General features: G+C 35.3%; 1 protein-coding gene across 11 annotated transcripts in view; it reads right to left on the bottom strand.

The window, feature by feature from the left end:
* The window catches only part of LOC117336510 (liprin-beta-1-like), a 169,060-nt gene that overhangs the window by 38,177 nt on the left and 104,867 nt on the right, over positions 1-26,016 (bottom strand). Inside the window, exon 1 of one of the 11 annotated variants that reach the window (XM_033897119.1) lies at positions 25,616-25,977. The exons of 9 other annotated variants lie outside the window; for them this stretch is intronic. In XM_033897119.1, the coding sequence (XP_033753010.1) occupies positions 25,616-25,639 (24 nt within the window). In that variant the 5' untranslated portion in view covers positions 25,640-25,977. Of the gene's footprint in view, positions 1-20,205; positions 20,330-25,615; positions 25,978-26,016 lie in introns of those variants that run through there. One more of the 11 variants, XM_033897118.1, reaches the window with a different exon arrangement.

Below are 26,016 nucleotides of genomic sequence, written 5' to 3'. Positions count from 1 at the left end.
AAGACACAAAGAAAGGCTTGTTTACACAATATCATATTTTCCTAACACAGATAACTGGTAAAACAAATAAGCAGTAGAATCTGAGGGGTCAGGATAATATTGGGAGTTTGGTACCTAAACACTGTACAGGGGTGTGGGGAGTAGGATAATATTGGGAGTTTGGTACCTAAACACTGTACAGGGGTGTGGGGGTCAGGATAATATTGGGAGTTTGGTACCTAAACACTGTACAGGGGTGTGGGGGTCAGGATAATATTGGGAGTTTGGTACCTAAACACTGTACAGGGGTGTGGGGAGTAGGATAATATTGGGAGTTTGGTACCTAAACACTGTACAGGGGTGTGGGGAGTAGGAAAGTAACAGAGGAGGAAGGGGAGGGATAAGTGAGAGGTGATGCATTGTGTATAGCAGGAATTATAAAGATGGAGATTAGGAAATTGTAACAAACTACAAATGTACAAAAATAACGAAATGGATGTTCATGCATTGTGAAAGAATGGCAGAATGAGAAAATAATCCAAACAGGATATAAATCTACCAGTAGGTAGAAAAACAATATCACTTACTGGTAGACATTTAGCATTGATGAATGAAAACAAGCACCTGGTAACCCAGAGGGTAGTAACTGCCTTCCTTGGTTACAGAACAAGCATGCTACAGTCCAAATCTACCCAAACTGACAATATCTACTGTCCATGGTGCCTTAGGTACTAGGTCTTACTGTAACATAAGACAGTGGTAGGGGTGTGAGGGAGGGGATGGGACAAGCTTGATCAGCTGATAACCATGACCAGCTGTCATACAGGAAGACCAATATTTATCTACTTGGGGGAGCGAGATAGCTTGTGAGGGGGTTGCTGGATTGTGGAAGAGATGTTATACCTGCTTGGGAGAGTCCGAGAGAGAGAGAGAGAGAGAAGGGGAAGGGGGGGGGGGGGGGGGGTTGATAATCTGCTGTTTTACATCTAAACATTACACAGCTGCATCAAAGGGATGAAAAGTAGAGGGATGAACTAACAACAGGGGACACCAATAACTTGTTGGTTCTGCTTTAATGAACAAACGATTCAGTCATATATGTTGGATAGAAAATTTATTACATTCAAATTTTTAGTCACAAGTAAAATTCAGGAAACTATCCTCTCATCATAGGTGATAAAGTGACACCAGTCCCTACAGATGTAGGACAAATCTTTATAAGTTTTCCTGTTGTGGCTTAGTTTCTCTATTTACTATTATTAAATTACTTTTCACCAAAGAAAAAACTATCCAGATTTATCAGGAATGTGATGCAATTTATAAAAACTTACTTGAGTCGACAGACATTTCAATGGAAAAGCAGAATTATAGAATCATGTATTTCTGCCGATCAATCTCTATGTAATTCAATAATTACATTCCACAAGTCTAGCAGGTCAGAAGCTTGGAAACACAAAGTCTTTGTGTTATATATATACTAAAATAAGATTGTTTGACAGAAATCAATATTTCAATTTAATTATCATATGGATTCTGCTTTCCAACATTTATTGTCCAAGACACACAATATTGGTCATAAAGGTGTTTATGCCTTTGGCTACAGTAATATGACAGTTGGAGTTGATCATCTCCAATGACTACAGTGACACCACTACCAAGGAATATCAGTTGTAGTTACCTCCCCCTGTCCACAGTGACACCACTATCTAGGAATATCAGTTGTAGTTACCTCCCCCTGACTACAGTGACACCAATACCTTGGCATATCAGTTGTAGTTACCTCCCCCTGTCCACAGTGACAATACTACCTAGGAATATCAGTTGTAGTAACCTCCCCCTGACTACAGTGACACCAATACCTTGGCATATCAGTTGTAGTTACCTCCCCCTGTCCACAGTGACAATACTACCTAGGAATATCAGTTGTAGTTACCTCCCCCTGACTACAGTAACACCACTATCTGGCCTCAGACCACAATTAATTTCCCTCTTTGTTCTACCAAAGAAAAATCGAAATTAAAATATTTCAGAAGTTTGCAAAAAATCTGGCTTTCACATCACGTGTAGAACTATTCAAGCTGAACATACAGTGAGCTGGAAAGTACCCCATGACCGGTATTTAACAAAGTTATTAATATTTAAGTGTAACCACCCTATTATATTGTAGGAAAATCCGGAAAATCACAAAATATTACTACTCAAGCCTTATAACTCCCCGTGTCCTGCCTCACAAACAAACATGGAAATGGTGTCAAAACAAAATTCTGCCACTAGATTAAATATTGCACTATAAATCTATGCTAAAATTATGTCCATATCTGTAACAGCTAAGTCAGGAAAAAATATTTAGCAACAGTCCTGAAATTTCAATATGTACTACATTCGTGTACAACGACCCGGAAGTATAATTGTGGTCTGAGGCCTGTATATATGTCAAATGCTGAAAAATAAAATTCTTACTAAGTATACAGTATTGTATGCTATTGATTAAGTTTAAAATCAAATTTGAAGTTATTCTGTTCAAAAATAAAAATTCTATGGTCATTTTACTACCCCTACCCCTGGCCAAGGGCCAATTTTCACTAACTGAGCAGGGTCACCATGCAAACATCCCTGTTTTGCACACAATGTTGATGGAAGAGTTGTAATGAATTTATGACAATAACACACATTCAGCAGACTAATTTGTGTCATATTTTTATTATGCTCTTGAAAAAAATAAAGATGTTATAACATGTTAAATAAGAAAAACTTGAAAATTCAAAATTTAAAAAAGATTTTTGTATATATTAGTGAATAACTTTTTTATTTGATGTCTCAGCCTGTCTAACTTTTTATATTCTGAAAGACCAGTTTTTAAAGATAATATTTACATAGACACACTTGGGGGTCACTTAGTAGTAATCAGGTAATTAGTGGTCAAGTGGTCAAGGGTCCCCTGGGGGTACACTGTTCTGGAAGTCTACCTCAGAGTATTAAAGAGAGCATATCTTGCATTTGAATTGTACTGGCACCAAGTAATGTGACTGAATTTTCATGTTAAGTAATTCTGGGAAGTTACACAACATCTCACCTTTTTAATTTTTGGCATAAATTCAAGTTTTCAATGATTTTTTTGAAAATTAAAATGGGATTTTACAATTTTTTAAGGAAAAATTTCATTTAAATGCTTAAAATGTGAAGTTAAATTCATTTTTCTAAAATCATTACTTCAATTATATAAAGTGATACTAAATCTGTACTCAAATATGCAAAGACAATTAACATATTTGAACAAGTATGGAAATTACAGTGAGTTTAATGTGCATAGGTATGCCTCATACTTGACTAATTTTCAGACCCAAATCTGGAGTGGCGTGACGGACAAACTTTGAACCTATTTAAACTCATGAATACTTTAAAACAAAGGTCACAATTGAACAAATTCCCTTTGTGACAGAGGAAATGTTTAATTATCAATTAAAGTTTCACAAGTCTGATGTAAAATTTCACTGTATATCTACATTATGTGTCCTTCTGAGAGACCATGTCCTTGGACAGGGCAAAATCCTATCATCTGTTTTTGCATGAATACCAAATTTTCAATGATCTGTGTTTAAAATGCCAAAAAACATATTTAAACCATTCGCTTACATAGAACGAAGGAAATAATAAAGGAAAAACCTGTTCTGAGAAAAATGTGTTGAAATATTGTGAATTAGAATGTATACACTATATCACATTGAGTGAAATTCAAATATTTGGGAGGGGGGAACAATATCGTGTTGTTTTCTTTCAAATTTTGAATTAAAATTAATTTAAACCACTACAGTACATCACAAGATACATACATTACACTTTATGCCCAGCATATAACAACAGCAACTGCTTTGTTGCATGTAAAAAAGATTTTTGACAGAAAATGTGAAATTTTAGAAGATTTTGTGATTAATTCAAATAATAATCATGATTTTTTAATCACAATTTTACAAAATAATCGACATTTGCTATGTGGCCAGTCATTTAACATGTCAGCACACTATGTACTATTGGAAAATATAGCCCCTGACTTTGTACAGTACATGTAAATAGTGAAATCAGCAAAACTGCGGTTAACAGTATTACGGTTTTTACCCTAAAAGTTATACCAAAATATAGCGCAAAACCGTTTATCTTCATAAATAGTGCTAGTACACATCTGAAACTTTAAAGTAACCTCAAAGCGTATACTAGAAATGTGTAGCAAACACAAATACCAACATGTTTTCTCGACAAACATGTCCAGTGTGATCAGAGACAAGGATCTGCAATAGAAACGATCATCGAAACGAGGTGTATTGGGGGTGTAGTTACTAAAATGAAGCTGTCATTAATTAAAAACTCACAGAAAGTACGTGAAATGTCATCTGCATATAGGTAAAATACACACAACTGCACAGGAAATGTTAAAAGTTCGCGATGTTTCTAATTTAAGGTCCACGCGCGAATGTTTACATCGGAAAGGTGCGTTCTATGCAGGCCTCAGACCACAATTAATTTCCCTCTTTGTTCTACCAAAGAAAAATTCAAATTAAAATATTTCAGAAGTTTGCAAAAAATCTGGCTTTCACATCACGTGTAGAACTATTCAAGCTGAACATACAGTGAGCTGGAAAGTACCCCATGACCGGCATTTAACAAAGTTATTAATATTTAAGTGTAACCACCCTATTATATTGTAGGAAAATCCGGAAAATCACAAAATATTACTACTCAAGCCTTATAACTCCCCGTGTCCTGCCTCACAAACAAACATGGAAATGGTGTCAAAACAATATTCTGCCACTAGATTAAATATTGCACTATAAATCTATGCTAAAATTATGTCCATATCTGTAACAGCTAAGTCAGGAAAAAATATTTAGCAACAGTCCTGAAATTTCAATATGTACTACATTCGTGTACAACGACCCGGAAGTATAATTGTGGTCTGAGGCCATCTTAGAATATCAGTTGTAGTTACCTCCCCCTGACTACAGTAACACCAATACCTAGGAATATCAGTTGTAGTTATCTCCCCCTGACTACAGTAACACCAATACCTAGGAATATCAGTTGTAGTCACCTCCCCCTGACTACAGTAACACCACTACCTTGGAATATCAGTTGTAGTTACCTCCCCCTGACTACAGTAACACCACTACCTTGGAATATCAGTTGTAGTTACCTCCCCCTGACTACAGTAACACCACTACCTTAGAATATCAGTTGTAGTTACCTCCCCCTGACTAAAGTGACACCACTACCTAGGAATATCAGTTGTAGTTACCTCCCCCTGACTACAGTAACTCCAATACCAAGGAATATCAGTTGTAGTTACTTCCCCCTGACTACAGTAACACCACTATCTTAGAATATCAGTTGTAGTTACCTCCCCCTGTCCACAGTGACACCACTACCAAGGAATATCAGTTGTAGTTACCTCCCCCTGTCCACAGTAACACCACTACCTTGGAATATCAGTTGTAGTAACCTCCCCCTGACTACAGTGACACCAATACCTTGGCATATCAGTTGTAGTTACCTCCCCCTGACTACAGTAACACCACTATCTTAGAATATCAGTTGTAGTTACCTCCCCCTGACTACAGTAACACCAATACCTAGGAATATCAGTTGTAGTTACCTCCTCCTGACTACAGTAACACCAATACCTAGGAATATCAGTTGTAGTCACCTCCCCCTGACTACAGTAACACCAATACCTAGGAATATCAGTTGTAGTTACCTCCCCCTGACTACAGTAACACCACTATCTTAGAATATCAGTTGTAGTTACCTCCCCCTGACTAAAGTGACACCACTACCTAGGAATATCAGTTGTAGTTACCTCCCCCTGACTACAGTAACTCAAATACCAAGGAATATCAGTTGTAGTCACCTCCCCCTGACTACAGTAACACCACTATCTTAGAATATCAGTTGTAGTTACCTCCCCCTGACTACAGTAACACCACTACCTAGGAATATCAGTTGTAGTTACCTCCCCCTGACTACAGTAACACCACTATCTTGGAATATCAGTTGTAGTTACCTCCCCCTGACTACAGTAACACCACTACCTTGGAATATCAGTTGTAGTTACCTCCCCCTGACTACAGTAACACCACTATCTAGGAATATCAGTTGTAGTTACCTCCCCCTGACTACAGTAACTCCAATACCAAGGAATATCAGTTGTAGTTACCTCCCCCTGTTTACAGTGACACCATTACCTTGGAATATCAGTTGTAGTTACCTCCCCCTGACTAAAGTGACACCACTACCTAGGAATATCAGTTGTAGTTACCTCCCCCTGACTACAGTAACTCCAATACCAAGGAATATCAGTTGTAGTTACCTCCCCCTGTTTACAGTGACACCATTACCTTGGAATATCAGTTGTAGTTACCTCCCCCTGACTACAGTAACACCAATACCTAGGAATATCAGTTGTAGTTACCTCCCCCTGACTACAGTAACACCACTACCTTGGAATATCAGTTGTAGTTACCTCCCCCTGACTACAGTGACACCAATACCTTGGAATATCAGTTGTAGTTACCTCCCCCTGACTACAGTAACACCAATACCTAGGAGTATCAGTTGTAGTTACCTCCCCCTGACTACAGTGACACCACTACCTAGGAATATTAGTTGTAGTTACCTCCCCCTGACTACAGTGACACCACTACCTAGGAATATTAGTTGTAGTTACCTCCCCCTGACTACAGTGACACCACTATCTTGGAATATCAGTTGTAGTTACCTCCCCCTGACTACAGTGACACCAATACCTTGGAATATCAGTTGTAGTTACCTCCCCCTGACTACAGTGACACCAATACCTTGGAATATCAGTTGTAGTTACCTCCCCCTGACTACAGTAACACCAATACCTAGGAATATCAGTTGTAGTTACCTCCCCCTGACTACAGTGACACCACTACCTAGGAATATTAGTTGTAGTTACCTCCCCCTGACTACAGTGACACCACTACCTAGGAATATTAGTTGTAGTTACCTCCCCCTGACTACAGTGACACCACTACCTAGGAATATCAGTTGTAGTTACCTCCCCCTGTATACAGTGACACCCAATACCTAGGAATATCAGTTGTAGTTACCTCCCCCTGACTACAGTAACACCACTACCTAGGAATATCAGTTGTAGTTACCTCCCCCTGACTACAGCAACACCACTATCTTGGAATATCAGTTGTAGTTACCTCCCCCTGACTACAGTGACACCAATACCTTGGAATATTTATTTTGGTTGGAGTTACCTTCCAGTGTCTACACACTATATGAGTTATCTCCCCCTGTCTACAGTGACAGTAAGTCAAACCATGTCACCAATGAACAGCTGCATTATATATAAACAGCCATGTTATGTGTTTCTGATACACAGAAGACCACATGCACCTTAAGCATGAAAGTATGTAGTTCCTTCTTACACAACATTAAAGTATAATTGTGTCTGATATATACAAAGACCACCATCATCGTTAAAAGGGACGTGTTTTTTTTTGTCTTACACAACATAATTAAAATACTTTTTGAGTGTTAAATGTTTGTATTTGAAGATCTATTGCTCAAACAAAACTATGTTTCCATATATGTCAGGGGCTACAGATTACATATATGTAGTTATCAATAAACACTTATTTATCATTCAGACAAAATAACAGGAAAAGAAAAAAGGATGCCTTTTTTATGTAATGTTTCTTTATGAAGCTGGCCTTCAACAGATCAAGATTACTCTTAATCAAATGCATGACCTATCATGACCTTCAGCTGATACGATTCGTCCTGATGAGGTGATAACATGCATGCCAATAGGAACATCATGCAATCCCATTCATATGATTGATTAATGTCTTGACTATGACATGAAAATTGATATTAAAATGTTAGCAGAAGAAAATGGAGCACATAAAGTAGTAATGTATTATCATGTTAGCTAAGAAAAGGCTGGATTATTAATGATTAGATTCTCTGATGTCTACATCACATCGACCGATACATCAGGTCAAAACTGGATAAGTTGCCGACCGAAAAACCTGTAGGAAACAGACATCTGAAGAGTGAAATTTAATTATAAAATTTAATGAAAAATCTTTTCAGCATGTTATATTTGTAACGATCCAATCTGAACATTGTAGATAAAGATCAAAGCATAAGTGAAGAAGCCCCAATACAAACTCAGGGACTTTAAGTATACCTTATCCCTCAGGACTACCAGTACATACCGTACTTGACACACTGTGTACACACAAAAATCAAGTGAAAAAGAAGAAATACATTTTTCATTTCATGAAAAGCATTTGAATAAAAGAAATTGTATTGCAGATAGTATGGCAAGTAGCATTTTTATTTGCTTATACTCAGATTAAGAGCATCCATCTTTTTCCTAAGAAAAGAAGTAGGAATGTGCACTAACAGGGTGAGGCACATTCATTACATCGAATACGGTATACAGTATTGTGAATGTGCATTGACTATAAAGAGGACAGAGTACTGCACACTTTGGTACCATATACCAGCTAGGGCACTGCATAGAGAGTACCTTGGGGTATTCCAGTAATGGCTTTGGTATAGACATATACATACAACAGTCTGCATAAGTAAAACAAATGTGTACATCAACTGATATATATAACTGCAGTTTTGTAAAATACTCATGCTAAGTGCAATCATTTTGGCTCATCAATGAATTAGGAATACTTCAAACAGACATGCTGTTTTGGTTAGGCCAGTAAATTATGCATGGCACATCTAATACCATCAGAATTACTGGTGAGAGCAGAGACTGTTAGCTATATAGGTGGTTATAGTCATATTACACTGTCTCCATAGGACTCCCAACATCTTAGGTCGAAACTGGTTTATTCTCTTTGAAAGTCCTGCCAAGTACTAATGATGACCACCATAGCGATGACAGATGATTATCATTATTACAATGTATTCAGTGTCATTCCTGGATCCTCAATATACATGTAACAATGTCATAAGACCACTAATATATACATAGAACCTAATACGTTTAATATAGTACCATTGCAAGCACCTGATTGGATTCTATATATAGAATGTAAAATTATTCCTACTCTGTAGCCTATCTGTATTCTAGATCTCCAGACTGAGACTAGAATATTTAAATTATAACTAAAATTGAGATTTATAATTTCGATCTATAGCATATGTCTTATTGACTACAAGGAGATAATGTAAATGTATTAGAATTCAACTGGGCAGTCTAACAAGCAAGCCATTGCCAGGTATTGCTATGTCCCCTATCAGTCCCCATTAAACATAGCAAGTGACCTTGACCCAAAAACCCTGAAACTTGAATTTGAACTTAATATGTAGCTACTCATACTGAAGTTACATACCAACTTTCACAAACAAATATGGCTGAGAAAAGTGCAGGACAGACATTGTTAGGGGTCTAATAACTAAAACATGAAACAATATCACAACTACATGTTCATTCACATCATGATCACTTTAACATTGTTTGAAAGCTTTGCAGCTCATAATTTTTGGTTTGACCTTTTGTAGTTAGCCTTAATACTTGGTCAGACCGACAGATTATCCCACAAGCCAGAAGGACTGGAGGTTTTGGGATTCATTGCCAGACCACTCCCGAGTTATGGCCAATATCCTCCAATTACAAATCACTGATGATACGCACACTGACCAGATGGGTAATACATGTTCTTATATCTGGAATGTTTATCATAATGAACTACCACAGGCTATTATATGTGGTCCAAGGTACATTACAAGAAAGCTTATTGAGGCAAGGCAAGTCTTTAAAGTTTCTGACCAAATCTCTCACTCTTGACCTGCTTACAGAGTACTGTGTCATATAGTCTACTATTTAATATACAAACTTTGATTTGTTAATCATGACACCATCAGTTTATGTTACCATATGATAAATATATCATATGTATCACTTAGGAGGTTATTTCCAGATTCCATAAATAGTAAACATGGTAGCTGGGGGAAAAGCAATTCATCATGAATTTATTTGTTATATAAATGATACCTAGATATATCATAACTACTGTCACATCTACATCTGGTTTTTTTAGATGTGCAGAATGTACTTTTATATCTGTCAGGGATATCATCAGCTGAGGCATTTAAAAATCACTTTCTCCTTCTTTGAATCTGTCTCTTGTTTTTTGTGCCACACAGACTGAAACTCCATATCTTTTTAACTACCATGGTAAATGTTTTATCCTGTAAGATATCTCCAGCTGCCAAAGCTACCATTTCCACAATCTTAAAATTCTAGAATCAGACTTACTCAGATAAAGTGTACTTCTATCAGATTTTGCAGTTTTGTGTTATACAGGAAGGAAATGAAACGATTGTAGGTATATCATGTAGCCATCTTTTTTTTTGTACAGTAATTAACTATAGTATTACCAGTTACATTGTAGTAGAATCATTGTTATAATTACTTTATTGCACAAACATATGCAATCATCCATCTAAATCATTCTAAGGATTGTCATAAAATGAATGTAATTTCAAGACATTTTCATAAATATTTAACAGGTCAATGAGTTTGAAATAATAGGACTCAATTTCTTTTATATTTGTCCGTTCATACACCTTGTAAATGAATTACCACACATTTTCTCTATTGATATCAAGTCAGTACACGAACATGCATTACATATGATCCAATCAATAGCAATGGTCAGTATTGATCACACAGAAATATATTTCTATCACCTATTTTCTAAAATTAGAACTTCCACCTATCCAAGTACTAAGTGACCCAATGGTTACAAAGTGAATAACAAACATACAACAATTATCCCAGCGTGGTTCCTCATTGATTGATTTCATAACCAGCTGTTTATATATCCCACACACGTTTTCTTGTTTCCATAACCATTAACGACAAAGACAATGTACTGTCAATTTCAAACAAAATACTCTTGGTGATGTTGGAAAATGTTTGAAGAAGAAGAAATTTTCAAAACTGAGATGAATAATCCAAACATTCACTGCATTAATCCGATCAATAAATGTTGCAATATCAATATTTCACACCATAAGAATGAGGGCTGGCTGAGTGATAGACTATACAGCTATGTGAAGATATATATGTGATCCATATATAAACATAAATCTGATGTTTGATGTCAAAATCAAGTGTATTTAAAGGATGAAGATAACCACCACGAAATACCAGATTTGGGAGGATCATACACAGACACACAAGTGGAACACTCAATATGAATTGAGTATATGTTAATGTACATTGTAATGAGATAATCATAGCTGAATTAAGTACATGTATACTGTAATAGATAAATAGCTGAAGCATGCAAAGAGTATCATATACAGCTGTTTCATCCAAATTCATTTACAATAGAATCCACTTCTTTTCATTTGCTTCATTTTTTCCATGTGAAAATATGCAAATAAGTGCATGGAGTATTCACTTCCAGTAGACATCAAAATGTGCACTAGATGCATGTTTCAATCATTTGCATGCAAAAAAAAGTGAGAAAAAAACCCAATTAAAAGCAAACTTTTGCAAGAACTGGAGTTTAATGTAAATCATTTGAAATGTATCTTCATGCTTTAAATTTTATCTAAGTTTAATATGAAGTCTTAAAAATCTTTTCATCATTAGAATTAGTGAAAATTTTAGAGAAGGCCTCAAGGAAGAATATGTGTAACTAATTCAGCTACCTTCTATAAATCAAGTTATTATTCACAATTTTGAACCATTGGGATAGATAATTGAATACTTTAAAGAATATTTTTATATAATACTTAAATAATATTACTTGTGACATATATGTATCTGCCGTACTCCTCGCTCCCTAGGGAACTGTGGCTACCTACCATAAGTTCATGGAGCCTGGACTCCCAGAGGGCACAGTATACCCCCGTACTGGCAGGGCGGGATGTACCATTCCTTTGCCCCCACTCTGACACGAACATCCCTGCCCCCTTCGGGTAACACTTGTAAGTCCCGTCCCCTGTCAGAATGGGCTGGGGACAACACCCTGTTGGTGTAATCCAGGGGTGACAGGCCATCACTATAACTAATGGGTGACACTCGGTCTGTACAGCTTAGTGGAGACACTCTATCAGTATATCCATGGGCTGATACTCTGTCAGGATGTTTCAGAGGAGAACGTTTGTTATGGTTATCCATAATGACGTAATTCACTTTAACAAAATCTGCAAGTGTTTATTTCTCATATCACAAAGTGTATCACAAAGGCTACAGTGTTATATCCAACCTGGCACCACCGGTAACACAGATATATCCTACAGACTGCTCTACTGAATATGTACAGCAGACCAACACTCAATCTGTATTATTGAGAAGAACATCAATCAATTGGCTTGAGAATCACAATGAATCACATTTGATTCCATTCACAAATAATTCACCTGATCAGAAGTCAAGCCCACTACCAGAGCCATCACACATTGGCTATGTATGGTATTCATTAATGAATGCAATTATTTATATGTGTTATTCCAAATATATCACAGAATGCTTGTCAAATTCCTGAAGGTTCTTCCTGTCAAGAATGACACAAATACCCAAATTATCTTGTGACAGATGACACTTCCAATTACCCAAAAGTCTGTTTCAGTTTTCAATACTAGATCCTGTTTCCTGAAAATATTTCCGGTAACGAATGTAAACAAGAATACCATCAACATGTACAAGGTAGGTTTCTACTCAACAGGGGCGAAGCACCGGAGACCTGCATAACACACACTGGGCACCCTAAGTCACGAACTGTGTTATATATAAAATATCTACATCACAGTAAATCTTTCTCTTGGAGAGAAAAAAAGCGTGGTACAACTATTTGGTGATGATTTAAACACATGTGTTGGAGATGTAGGTAATCACTCAGGTCTGAGGGATTAACAGCTCATACCACACTGAACCTTGTATAGAGAATGACAGAGCATGCTCTTTAGGGATCAGTTCCGCAACTGCTACTATAGGTTCTACAGGCAGATAAAAACCAACAACATGTCCCCCTCCCATACACTGGGGAGGGGGGCTGATCATGAGGCTGCGGCCCTATCTAAACTCATCCTAAATGAGCACAAATATGATTAAGTGTTCAGATACATGTCTCACAATGTAGGGTATATCTAAATGTACTGCATCAAGGTTCACGGTCTGTATATACAGCTGTATCAGGACCACCATCTTCACTCATCAGACACCTCTCAGAGATGTATGGGTATTCAAGTTATGAAAATTTCATGTGATTGGTTGCATTAAAATATACAGCTAGTGATGCCACAAAAGTATAATTCATACCCACATTTCAATTCCTAATTGTATCTAATTCCTACATAGACTGCTGATTTAACTGATTTTATTCCAAGTAATATATTATCATAAAGGCCTATCCTTAGACTTTCATCATGTCTTGAAGTATGAATGTTATACATGATATTTACACTTCTCCTCCAAAGTGTATACATGGATACTGCACAAACATGCACAGAATACTTTGCATTCATAAGACTATGAATATAATTAGATCAGTGAATTTTTGACACATTTTCTTACACCTCATATAATTTTATGTCAGAGACACTTAAACAGAAAACCAGTAAACAATTTGTGGCAAACCTAAGCTTGTGTGAAAATGTGAAAAGCAAATATTAAGGCAAGGGGATGAGGCTGTGCATAGAAAATGATTTCCTGATGATATAGACACTTTAACATCGTTAACACAACTCTTACATTTATTTACAAATTGCATCACCAATTAATACCTAATTCAATTTAAATTCATTGCTTCCTGTCCTTTCTTCACTTAAACAAAGCATTAGAAACAAGTTCTTACAATAGATAGGTGTAGTATGAAGCCATTTCCTATCACTGCCTAAATAACAAGTGTGTCATAAGCAGACAACTGCAATTACAAATAATCATGAAGGATGAACATCAAAAACCAGAAGGCCGTTCCTTGAAATTTTCTTCTTCATTGTCATGCATTTTCTATTGATGTGCCATAAAATCATATCATAATGCAAGGAAAGCAGCCCCAATAATCAGCTCCATTATAAGGATCATCTTGCCTTCGGCCACAGAGACATGAAATGGACCCACCAAATATGAGGGTTCAACATAATCAGGCCAATTAGAGGTCAGTAATGACTGGGAAATACCAAGGGTATTGAAAAATAATGTCCTTGTCTGTATCATCGGTCATAAAAGTGCAGTCAAGCCCTGTGTATTTACTTCTCAGCAATGTACAATGTTCTCTTTTTTCTATGTTGGCCCAGCTGGTTCAATTGTATGATAAGAAGGAAGACTGATGATCTCTGATGAAATTTGGTTCTACTGATGACAAATCATTGATTTAGCTGGTGAGTTTTTACATTGGTTCGAGCAGTTGAGATTTAAAAAAAAAAATTAGTATCAGGGGAAGTGGGGATAGATTGCTACATACAAAACGAAGATGAAATTATAGTTTTGAAATACTGTGTTACAGGATAAAGTGAACTAGCAAGTGTAATAACGTGGTATTCCTGTACTTTGTAATAATCTTCATTCAAAGTTAATATAATCAAAGGACATAAGATAAGGATTTGAAACTTTTACTGGTATAAAAAAAATTACTTGAATGTACCATAATAAGTTGTGATTTTCATCAGCATCAATTCAAAATACAGTTACGCTCCAGACATGAAATTTTAACGAAGGGCATAACTGTAAATAAGGGGCTGTGGGCCTTGAATCTTGTACATTGCACATCACCTTAATTAGTGTAACTGATGTAAATATCATTCTTGCTTAACCTGGGAAAAGGTTTGCTCCAGACACGAAAAGGACGGAAAGACACGAAAAGGATGGACGGAACGACATGAAAAGGATGGATGGAAAGACAAGAAACGGATGAACGGTCGGACATGACAAGGATGAACGTAATAAAACGAAAAGGGTGGGCAGAAAGACACGAAAAGGATGGATGGAAAGACACGAAAAGGATGAACAGTCGGACATGACAAGGATGGATGGAAAGACACGAAAAGGATGGGCAGAAAGACACGAAAAGGATGGATGGAAAGACATGAAAAGGATGGGCGGAAAGACAGATGAACAAAGCGAGATCTACATGATGCTACCCCCACAATTTGTGGGGTGCATAAAAACAGAATGTAAGTACTTTTGGGATAATTGATAATATAATTGAATTTCAATTCTGGCTTTAATCTTAATACTCTGGGTAGTCTGTTAAATAATCTATGATGGGTCAACACTACCCAAAAATTTAACCGAGACGAGTACACAGGATAATAATGACAAAACTACCTACAATTCATGGCCAGATTCGCACAAGTACCCTCACTCAGTACTCAAGGAGCAACTGGAGATGTTCCATAGGATATGTTACTCTCCTACCATGTCCATATCTATCATAGTAACAAATGTAGCCAGTTAGGAAGAGTAAACCTGATCTTGTCTTTCCCTGGTCAAGGTTTACTACCATTCTGATTTACACTGACCTTAATTGGAGAATGTGGCATCACCACAGACAAAGAGTTGCTTCCCTTTCCGATGTCAGACATGATCGTCATAAAATGAACATTTTGACTGAAAGTGGCACCAATATTGCCTTGTAAGCAATATAAAGTGACAAGTTATTTCCATGGAGATAAACAGCTATCAAAGCTTCATCCCAGCCAACAATGGTGTCTTGATGGTAATGGAAACAGATCCTGTATGGCATTGAACGAGTGAACCTCTAAAATTGATTGACATTCTAAATCCTTCCAAGATTTTATCATTGAAATTGAAATGCTCTTCTCAAAGTGCCCACATTTCAAGAAGAAATAATCACAACCATGATCAGTAGCAAGGGAATTTATTTATCCTTCAGGAAATTTTTTTTTTCTAATGAGAAGCATTTTCTTTATACCAGAGGTACACATCCATTGTATGCAGTAGTATTGATGACTTTAGAGCTTTAGTTAAAGTGTTGAAATGTATAACTATTATTATGGAAATTTAGGGTAGGATTGATGACAGGAATTAAGAATCTTTTAGTTATGATTTACAGGTGATGAATCCCACTTTATTATATACGATTGTATATCAACATGTATTAATATGTATTTGGTGGTCAGGTGATGTCACGTAGTGGTAATGCACCTACATGCAATACCCCGGATTGGACTTGGAAAGGTATGGAGTCACCTGACCAACAGTGTGGTTCCAGGTACTCTGCTTTCCTCCCAGAGTAAGACCTCTCAAGCACTTGAGATCCATCTGGACAAGACTGATTACCTAATTTATGTCTGTATAACTTGTTTTAAAATTTCAAAATAAGTAACATTCACAAGTTTTTATCATATACTAACATAAAATGAAATGTTTAATCTTTACAATGGGTGTCCATATGAAGACATATCAACATTTATCTATTCGCCTCAGCTGGAAGACAGCTTGTCGTGAATTGGGTAGTTAATAAGCAAAGGCAATATACAAAGACTTGATGTTTGTGGTGCCGTTTCAAGTATACAACACCGGTTTCACATACTTCACTGAGAAGTTGTTATTGTGATGAAATCAACAAGCCATGAATATTTTTAACAAATTTTGCAACCACACCGATAGCAGTATCTTCCTATATTCATAGAACCCTGACAATTGGTGCATGTTGAAACTATCTTGGTACTTAATTATATAATTAATAATGTATCACAAAGCAGGCCAGCTATTGCTAGGCAGTGAATTTAACGACAGATAAACATTATGATGAAGCATAAAAATTTAGCTTATTTTTTTATTATTACACACACTTTTGTTTTATTTTATTGTGATCCGTTGTCAATAACAGGTGGATTTTAAAACAACAGACTGACAATTCCAATACACTAATGGTGCCTATTGCACTTTAACTTCCTCATGAGTATTGTCATATTTTACAGAAATACTACATCAACAAAATCAATTTCTTCTTAAAGAGATTATAATCACCAAATGTACAGGATATACAACACCTGGGTATCAGTCTCTGTAACACCTACCCTCAGTATTTCTAGCTGGGAAGAGGTCATTTCCACAAAAGATTCTGCAAGAACACCTGGAGGTTTCATGATCCTGGACAAATTTTTGTTTAACATAAAAGATAAATATATCACAATTTCGTTCCTCATTTACAAGGAAGTTCTTTTCATTCTGACGTCAAAGTGAAACACATTCCCTCATTATTTCACAGGCGGAGTTTTTAGACCGGCCTATTGTTTGCTCTAACAAGCTAAGAGAGTGACTTCTAATCACTTTTTCCTCGTCATATTCTTTTTTTATTACATATAAAAAGACTTCAAAGAGAAGGTGCTGCTTCATATAGCTAGATCCATAATACAGAGAATCAAAAACATCTGAAATCCCTGACTATAATTGATCTGGCCAGGATCAAGATTGCTTTATTTAGATCACTATCAGCAGAGTAAACGTACAAAATTGATATTTGATAGCGTAAGCAAACATTTTAATTTAGAAATTGTCATAACATGAACAGAATTCTATATATAGTTTATTGAAATAATTAAAATCACTATAGATATCTAAAATGGTTCTTTTTTGTACTACCCGGTAGTTAAATCTTATCAATAGCAATTGTTTTAATACCAATAAAAATTGTTGAAATGAGATCAATAGCAATAATTATTTTCCTCTTTGTCCCAGACTATTTTTGAAGATTTCTTAGTTTACATGATTTATGGCATAAAGTCAACATTGCTAGAATTAAGTTTTCAAAGTCCTAAATATGAATTTCTCATGAAAATATTTACATAAAGACTATTAAATTTTGTCAAAATACTTTATTAAAATTTCATGAACAGAATCAATCTCAGAGAGAGACTACACTCTCTTTATTCTGCAACCTTTTATATGTTTTGATTGAAGCTCTGATAATTTGGAAACATGTACCAGGAACCTGTGCATGCTAACTTTGTTGGACTAGAGTGAGGGCCCCCAATCCCTTTACCCGGTGTAGCCTGTGTGATAGCGAGGCAACTCAACATGATAAACATGCCCGTATAATTCTCCAGTGTAACATTGCCTACAATGTTTTTCCAAAGCTGCAAAAACTACTGATAAACTAAATATGATAAAACTTGAGGTTTCTGCAGCTTCTTTGAAAGATCTTTTTTCTTTATGATAACTTTGAATCTTGATAGCAGTGATGTTGGTAAAGTTCTAATCACAGATCTATGGTGTGTAAACTTCAGAGTTAGGAAAATATCACCACAAGAACTGTAGAACCTTATCTGTTTTAGGTCTGTCCATAAATACACAAAGGGCCATTTATAACCAAGATTTCTTTTTTTAAACTCTTGAAATATCTTGATTGAGCATAACATTAGGTGGAAATCAAAGCTCTGATGGTAGATCAAATTTGGGCAATTAAGTATTATTGCACCAATGAAAATCTTTAATCTTTGAAACCAAATCATTTAGTGTTAATCTATCTTTTTACTTTTTAGTAACTTTAAGAAGATTTATTTCAATAAAAGGAGGTCTAGTATTTCGGAACAGAAACGTAGCAACAAAGTGTTCATTATATTTAACCTGATTCTTCAGGAAGAATTTGTCTGAATTTTTAAAGTACGGAACTCATTAATACCTGTCTGACATAGGTCATATCTATTTTCATATAACATTTTTCCTGTTAGACTACCAACTGGTCAGCTAGCACACTCGTGCAATGACACTTCATCACTTTACAATATTCAAATGTACAGTAGGACATGCACTGGTTTTCTTCTGATCTAGTGGAGTTTTAGCCAGTCAATTTTATATCAACTTTGTGACAGCTGCTGGATACTCTTTCCAAATATGGATTGTCTCCCTTGAATAATAAACTCTTGTCTTAATTTGTATTAACAAGTGTAGGATTATGTAAAATGACTATCATTTTTCAGGGTCTTTCCTTTTAACTCCTACGTACGGTGGTATATACATGTAAACAGATTTTCTTGTTAGAATAATGATGTCAAATGAACATATGTCGGCTACCTTTTCATAAAATGAACATATGTCGGCTACCATTTCATAATTAATTCTATCAAAAGTATAATATTGTTAATGTTCTTTGTATTCTCCAATCATTCGAGGAACATGTTGCGCTTTTTTTCCATAAAAGAAGCCATGTCGTTTGAATTTTTTCAATTACCAGACATGCTGTACCCATGTATTGTGAGATAAAAGGCCTGATAATTTGGCAGTTCCATTTTCATCTACAAGAATATTATATCAGCAATTTTAGCTCAATTATCCAGGAAATAAGTTGTAGTATACTATTCTTTCCCCTTTTCCTTTTTTACATAGATGGAACACATTTACACTCATTTGAAAATGCAATACTTTTTCTTCTTATATATATTTATCTAATAATAGTGCAAATTCATATCAAATGATGGATATCACTATACAGTATTTCTAACTAATAATTACATACATCAGCAATCTTGCCACCTTTTTTATTGCAATTTTTTTTTATCGAAATTGTTATAGTAACTTCGTTTACAGATAATATTTCTGTAAATGCATCACAAGATGTATTTTTTATATGGATTGAATATACATTTTTTTTCTACATTAAATCAAAAAATATTTTCGAAGTATGTCTTCAAAAACATATTTATAATGTACCGTACATCTTCAAAAACAGTGTCAGTGGTAAGTTTTGGCACCCTTTACCTTCACTTCACCTTTGGAAGGTTTATTATGTGATGACTTTACCATACATTGTAGGTTATTTTTACTGGCAACTGTCTGGAATAACAAGACATTGAAGATAATCTATGGCTGGACAGATCTGCCCAAAGATCAAAGATACCCTTGGGCAGGAATACGTTTAACAACACACTGGACTGGACTTATGGGGTAGAGTTGGGGGATAATGCTCAGCATCAAAAGCAGCAAACCCATTCCAGATACACAGTGTTAGGCAACCCTCCAATCAGAAATGCATGCCCCATTATAAGTCAACCATAATGTTACATTAGAACCATAGGATCTTTGATCTACAGGATCTATTTTATACATATACACCCCCCCCCCCCCCCCCCCCCCCCCCAAACTTTTCTCTGACCTGACACATTGCATGGACACTTGGACATTGTTATTTTGTCATGCACCACAATATTACATCAAATTTCTATATTACTGAGTTATTTACTTACATTACTTTTTGTTTCTTCTGGCATTTTTATCCTCTGATTCAGCATAAAATATATCCATCCACATTAATGTAGAGAGTTACTCTAACATCGGCGACTCCTACATTATCAGAAACAGGTAAATTCAGGTAAGAGTTTGTATATAAGTTTAACACTATACCCTAATCCACTTGATGTGTATACTCACAGCCACAATTGGCTCACCACTTGTATGTCACAACCTAAATATATATCTACAACAATAAACATTTTGTTGAATAAATCAGGTCTTGGTTTATACAATATACAAAGGTCTCCAGCCGGTCGCTGTGACAGAGCCTGCTGTTCAGTCTCAGGAAGAGGGGAGATACATGTGTCACGTAAACTCGCCAACTATACATGTGTCATATCATACCTGTACACAGGTAACTTGGCCTAATTAACACCTGATTATTCAAAACAATCTGACTCATCTAACCATGGCTGTGTGACTGATCACAGGTACCTGTCCATTAGATCTGTAAGCCTGCATCACTCACGCTTCCTAACCTACAATATGTATATATTACCCCACACAGTTTTACCTGTATGGTCAGCTTGTTTATTATCTGATCTACCTGTAAACATGTTACCTGTATACATTTTGTATGTTATGTATATGAATATGCTAGTATATCAAGCATACTTTACCTGTATTGGTTGGCAGATTTGATATCTACATTGAATATCTAAACATACAATATACAAACCACCAGACCAAATAAGTACTTTAAATCATATCATTATACAGTCTGTAGTACATGGGTATGAATTGATAAAATTCATTCATAAATTGTTACTTATCAATCACTACATGTATACACCAAATAAAGGCATGGTGAATCTCAAAGACTTACAAATCTGAATTCTTATCATTTATAGGCCAGACAGTAAGAAAGAGGAATGCCCGTCTATCCCACTGTATCAAATTCCTTTAGATATAAATGTACTATCAAGGCAGTATGTATATACACATTGACCAAAAACACTTTGGATTCAACGACCACTCATATATGGTTTAGTTTGTTCAATTAAAACCATAACATGTATTCCACCAGCTTTATATCTGATCAGAGTGTGACGAAGTATTAAAAGTGTGACAAATTGTGAAATATGACATAACATTGCTATTGGTATACAGTAAATAAAACGCCCATTAATACTTAAACACCATGGAAATTAAAAATTCTTTGTGATGATATTGCATGGAGATATATTGCTATTTATCATTATAAATTGTGATTAATCGAAATGATCAAGAATCAAATATTTATAGCATGCAATGTACAATTTTATTAAACAATCCTGAAGCAGGTCGAAGGGAGGTAATCAGAAGATCCCAAAACACTGTACTACAGTAGATATATATAGCTGTACAAAAAATTACAAGAATGTTCTGCAAACACCATTACAAGGAAGAGGGCCTGCACTAAAGTGGTGTTTGACAGGTCCAGCATATGGTCCTCATTGAAACCAACTTGTTAACATTCTACTCTGTCTTCGCCTGCACATGTGTATGTCAACAGAGTCCAAGTTCAAAGAAATTCAACCCACCAACACCATTTCTATGTTTATTAACACATTTAAACCTGGATTTTCTTCATCAAAAATGACTTAAATTTAGAAAAAAAAACCAGATTAAACTCAACGTTCATTTATATTATGTCTAATTTAAAAATTAATTTCAAACATCAAATAAATTATAGCTGTAGTTTAATGTTTTAACTGAAACCATAACCTCGATCTTTTAGCTAGAATTTATAGCTTGCTGCCCTTCGAAATCTTTCCAGATGAAAAAATACTTAAATTTGATAACTTAATGGACAACTATAAATTACTACTAACATATGATATACACATATGTATTGTACAATCATCATCATCTGTTATAATTTCAATTTTCAAACCAACACATATGTATGTTCTAAATGCCAATGTATATGCTTTAAGTCACTCGTGCCTTATCAGTCTCAAATATATATATAGCAAGTTTACGAAGATCACTGATTTTATCAATACTTAGTAACTGTATAAGTTTATACATGGAAGGATTTTGCTGGTAATATATTATTGGTTTTATGAATTATACTCACATAGTATGATAATTCCTGAAGATATTCTTCTGGAGATACTGTTTCATTTAGTAAACAGCTTCATACAGTTTGTAAAGTTTGTTTTATTCAAAGATATTTCAAAAGACATACCACATATAACCTTTTTATTTCTAGATGTTAAGATGTGTTTGATGTAAATAGAAAAAAATGGAAATAACATTGTTGTAATAAAAAAAACACCTGATATCTGAAAATCTGTGCAAAAGTTTTGGTGTTCAAATATAATATAAATTGCTATATGTAAACACCAATTATGCTTTCCATGAACAGCTAGCAAAGCACTACTAGATAATTAAGGCATTGGTATATATACTTGAGCATTAAGAGAGGACAATCCGAGTTTCTGAAGGTGTTGAGGAGGAGGAGCTGATAACGACCCCAGGGAGAGGTTTGCCATGATAGTGAACATTAATGACCGGGATATATTAACACCATACTGTCCTGACCAGAAATCAATACACTGACCCAATAAATAGTCACTCAATACAGCAATACAGACGTAGACTTGATTGATGAGAAAAGGCCATTTTGTGACACTTTTTACAACAAACACTTTTCCATGTTACTCAGTGATCGATATGTAGCAATTATTGATTTAGAAAGGTAGGGCATAAATTGGTCTGTATCTGTTTTCCTTTTTCTATGTAGTTGTGCGGCGTAATATGGTTTGATCAAATCAAGAGTTATCCGTAATGGGTTACCATGTAACACAATGGCTGATCGCTCATCATTTTCTCTGCCAAGTGATTAGATTGGGATTCAATAATTGAATTGACATCAAGCTTTGTGTAGCCTGAAGAACATTACAATATTTTCCATATTTTTTTTTTTTATAAATACTGTCCATCTGGTGTAACCAAAGTACAAATATTGTAGGAGAAATAAATACTTCTGAATAATGACATGTGAACTGAAAACATCTATTCATCAAATTATTTCCATTCATGCTTGATCTTGAGAGAGAGAAAACAGATTCAGCCATCATTCATACCATCAGGACCAGTCTGACAGTATTGCAATAGTATTGATCATAAATTCAGCTTCAATACAAGGCATTATACCAGCTTTAAACATTTTTTTTTTTCACAAACTAACTTCTTTTTTTCACAAACTAACTTCATGAGACAGTCATGTAAAGATCATTGCACACCTAAAATAGCTAACTGGTATCTAAATAATCCACAGCAGCACACAACTATAACAGCTCCTACACTGGGAAAACAAAACTCAATGTTTATTTTAAAGTTTAAAAATAATGTACCTTCCATGAATACACATTCTAAATGTCACATTTAATAAAAGCTTACTGATACATGATACACCATCTTCTATGCTTTCAGGTATCCCACGAGAATCAAGATTTATCAGTATTAACAACTGGTGTGCAGGCTAAATGAAGCATTATGTGTCAATTAATTAATAAACACATTGTTATGGGTAGGCTTTTTTTCTACCTTTTGTAACAATGATTGCCCTCAATCCCCACCCTTGACTAATTTAATTGGGGCCATAATGTTTCACCTGATTCTGTCCGCTGCTACAATAAAGGTTCAAGTTTCAAGCAAATCTTTTTTTTTATGTCATTTGTGGGGGTCAAAATAAAGCAGGACACATGGACATCCATGTTGCTCGAATATATAGCTGTTTTTTTTTTTTTTACAAACTTTGGAACCAAAGTAAAAGTCTCTATAGATACAGGTAAAGACAACATTTTCTTTACACTGCATACAGGTAAAACTGCCAATTGACTGATTGTGCCATATCCCTAACAATTAATAATGAAAAAGTCATATTCTAGAGTCAATAATATAGGGAAGTTTATATAGAGCAGAATCCTGAATCATTTGTTTACTTTATAAACAGTTTTAATTGTTTATTATTAATAAATATTTTTGTAGCAATACAATAACCTACTGTGCTGTAAAGTAATCAATCATTATTTTTTTTAAATATAATATAAACATTACTGATGATACAACTATTCTGTTTGTGAGTCTCTCACTTACAGTGTACTCACCATAGCCAGAGACTGATACTGACGTTTCAATGTTCAGGCATTGCCAGTTTACACATATGTGCACACTAATTAACTTTGACACAACAATTATTGTAGAGCAGACTCTGTTACTGCTCGACCGAAGTTAATGAACAGCTACTGAATCTGGCTGTTTGGCATTACACCCTCATCTTCTTATAACATTATATCGAAACCTTGTGAGGTCCAAAGAAATGAACACTCTTGCTTCTGCATACTTTAAGTAAGTACTATGTACTGATATAAATCATATTAACAGCTGACACTTTTTATCTGTAAGAATTATCTCCCCTACATATGCATATAAGCCAACACTGGAAATTAATCTTATACAGACACAACTTGAAACTGAGGTAGATTTTTTTATGTAAGATATAAACCATTTGGACACTGCAAAATATTTTTGACAAATCCATCTAGCAACCTAGCTAAGTAGTATGTCAGTTGTCAAATGATAAAAAATAAAATAAAAACAAAACCTCATATCTCGTATGAACTGTACAGAAATATACTGGACTTAAAAAAAAAAAATCATCTATTTTCAGTTATCCATTGCCATGTCGACAACAATCACACTGAAGATGTCATGTAGTGTGGAAGTATGAAGAATGATAAGATTTGGTATTGTAACAACAGACAGTCACCATTGTCAACATCTGTTGATCAGCATTGCATCATATGTTTGAAGTGTCTTAAAAGCCATTACAGCTACACTATAGGGTATATAACAAGTCACTTATACTCTACAACACCAAATCAACACACAATATCTAAAAATCCAAATCAATATAATTTTATGTAGGCAGCAGATTGCGTGTTGTTCAAACTGACAAATGAAAGCGAAATTGCCAGGCAGTCAATAATTTTACAATCTCCACAGCAGGCATTTATAAGTGTAATATCAACGAAAGTTTTCAGATGTGCAGTAACAAATATTGAGTATTTGAATAGATATTCATCAACCATTCATCAGTTTCTAAAGCGTCCATTAACTGTTCAATTAATGTAATATTAGCATGGAATGTTCAACCAACAAATGTAAACATAAACATTATTTCTTCACAATGTCAAACATATTATATGTCAATGTAATTCATTCAAACTACAGAGTTATACAGTCTGTGAAGAGCATCATGTTCAATAATATCACAAGTAATATAGTGATCGCCCTCTGTAGGCTATAGCATGCTGAGCCACACATGTACAGCCATCTTGTACTGGTCGTCAATATGTAAACAAACTTTACCTGTGAATAGTTTAGCCCTGGCATTATGTCTTGTCCCTGTAAAAAACCTTCCTGAACTAATGTCAAGTCTTGGTAAATACAACAGGAAGTGATTTACAAATGAACAGCCAGTCAATTGTCGATAAACAAACCAAATCACCCCCCGGCATTTGGACTCTACAACAAAGGCCATCTAGTCTACAGCTCCGCGTTAATCCGATTGACACCTTAATCGTTTCTCACATTCCACCTACAGACCTGATCAAGCATCGATATATCATCGCCAGTAGCTGCCTTCCTTAGGTTAACTTGTCTGACTGTACAGAGACGAGCCAATGCACTCAGTCAGATGCATGCCATGCAAAAAACAGCCAAAAATAGAAGTAGATAATCTCATAAGTGTGCCTGTTGTAAATTACTTT

Source organism: Pecten maximus, chromosome 10, assembly GCF_902652985.1.
Source record: "Pecten maximus chromosome 10, xPecMax1.1, whole genome shotgun sequence".
Lineage (NCBI taxonomy): Eukaryota > Metazoa > Mollusca > Bivalvia > Pectinida > Pectinidae > Pecten > Pecten maximus.
The sequence above is the reverse complement of the archived record's forward strand: the minus strand, read 5'-3'. Positions and strand labels throughout refer to the sequence as shown.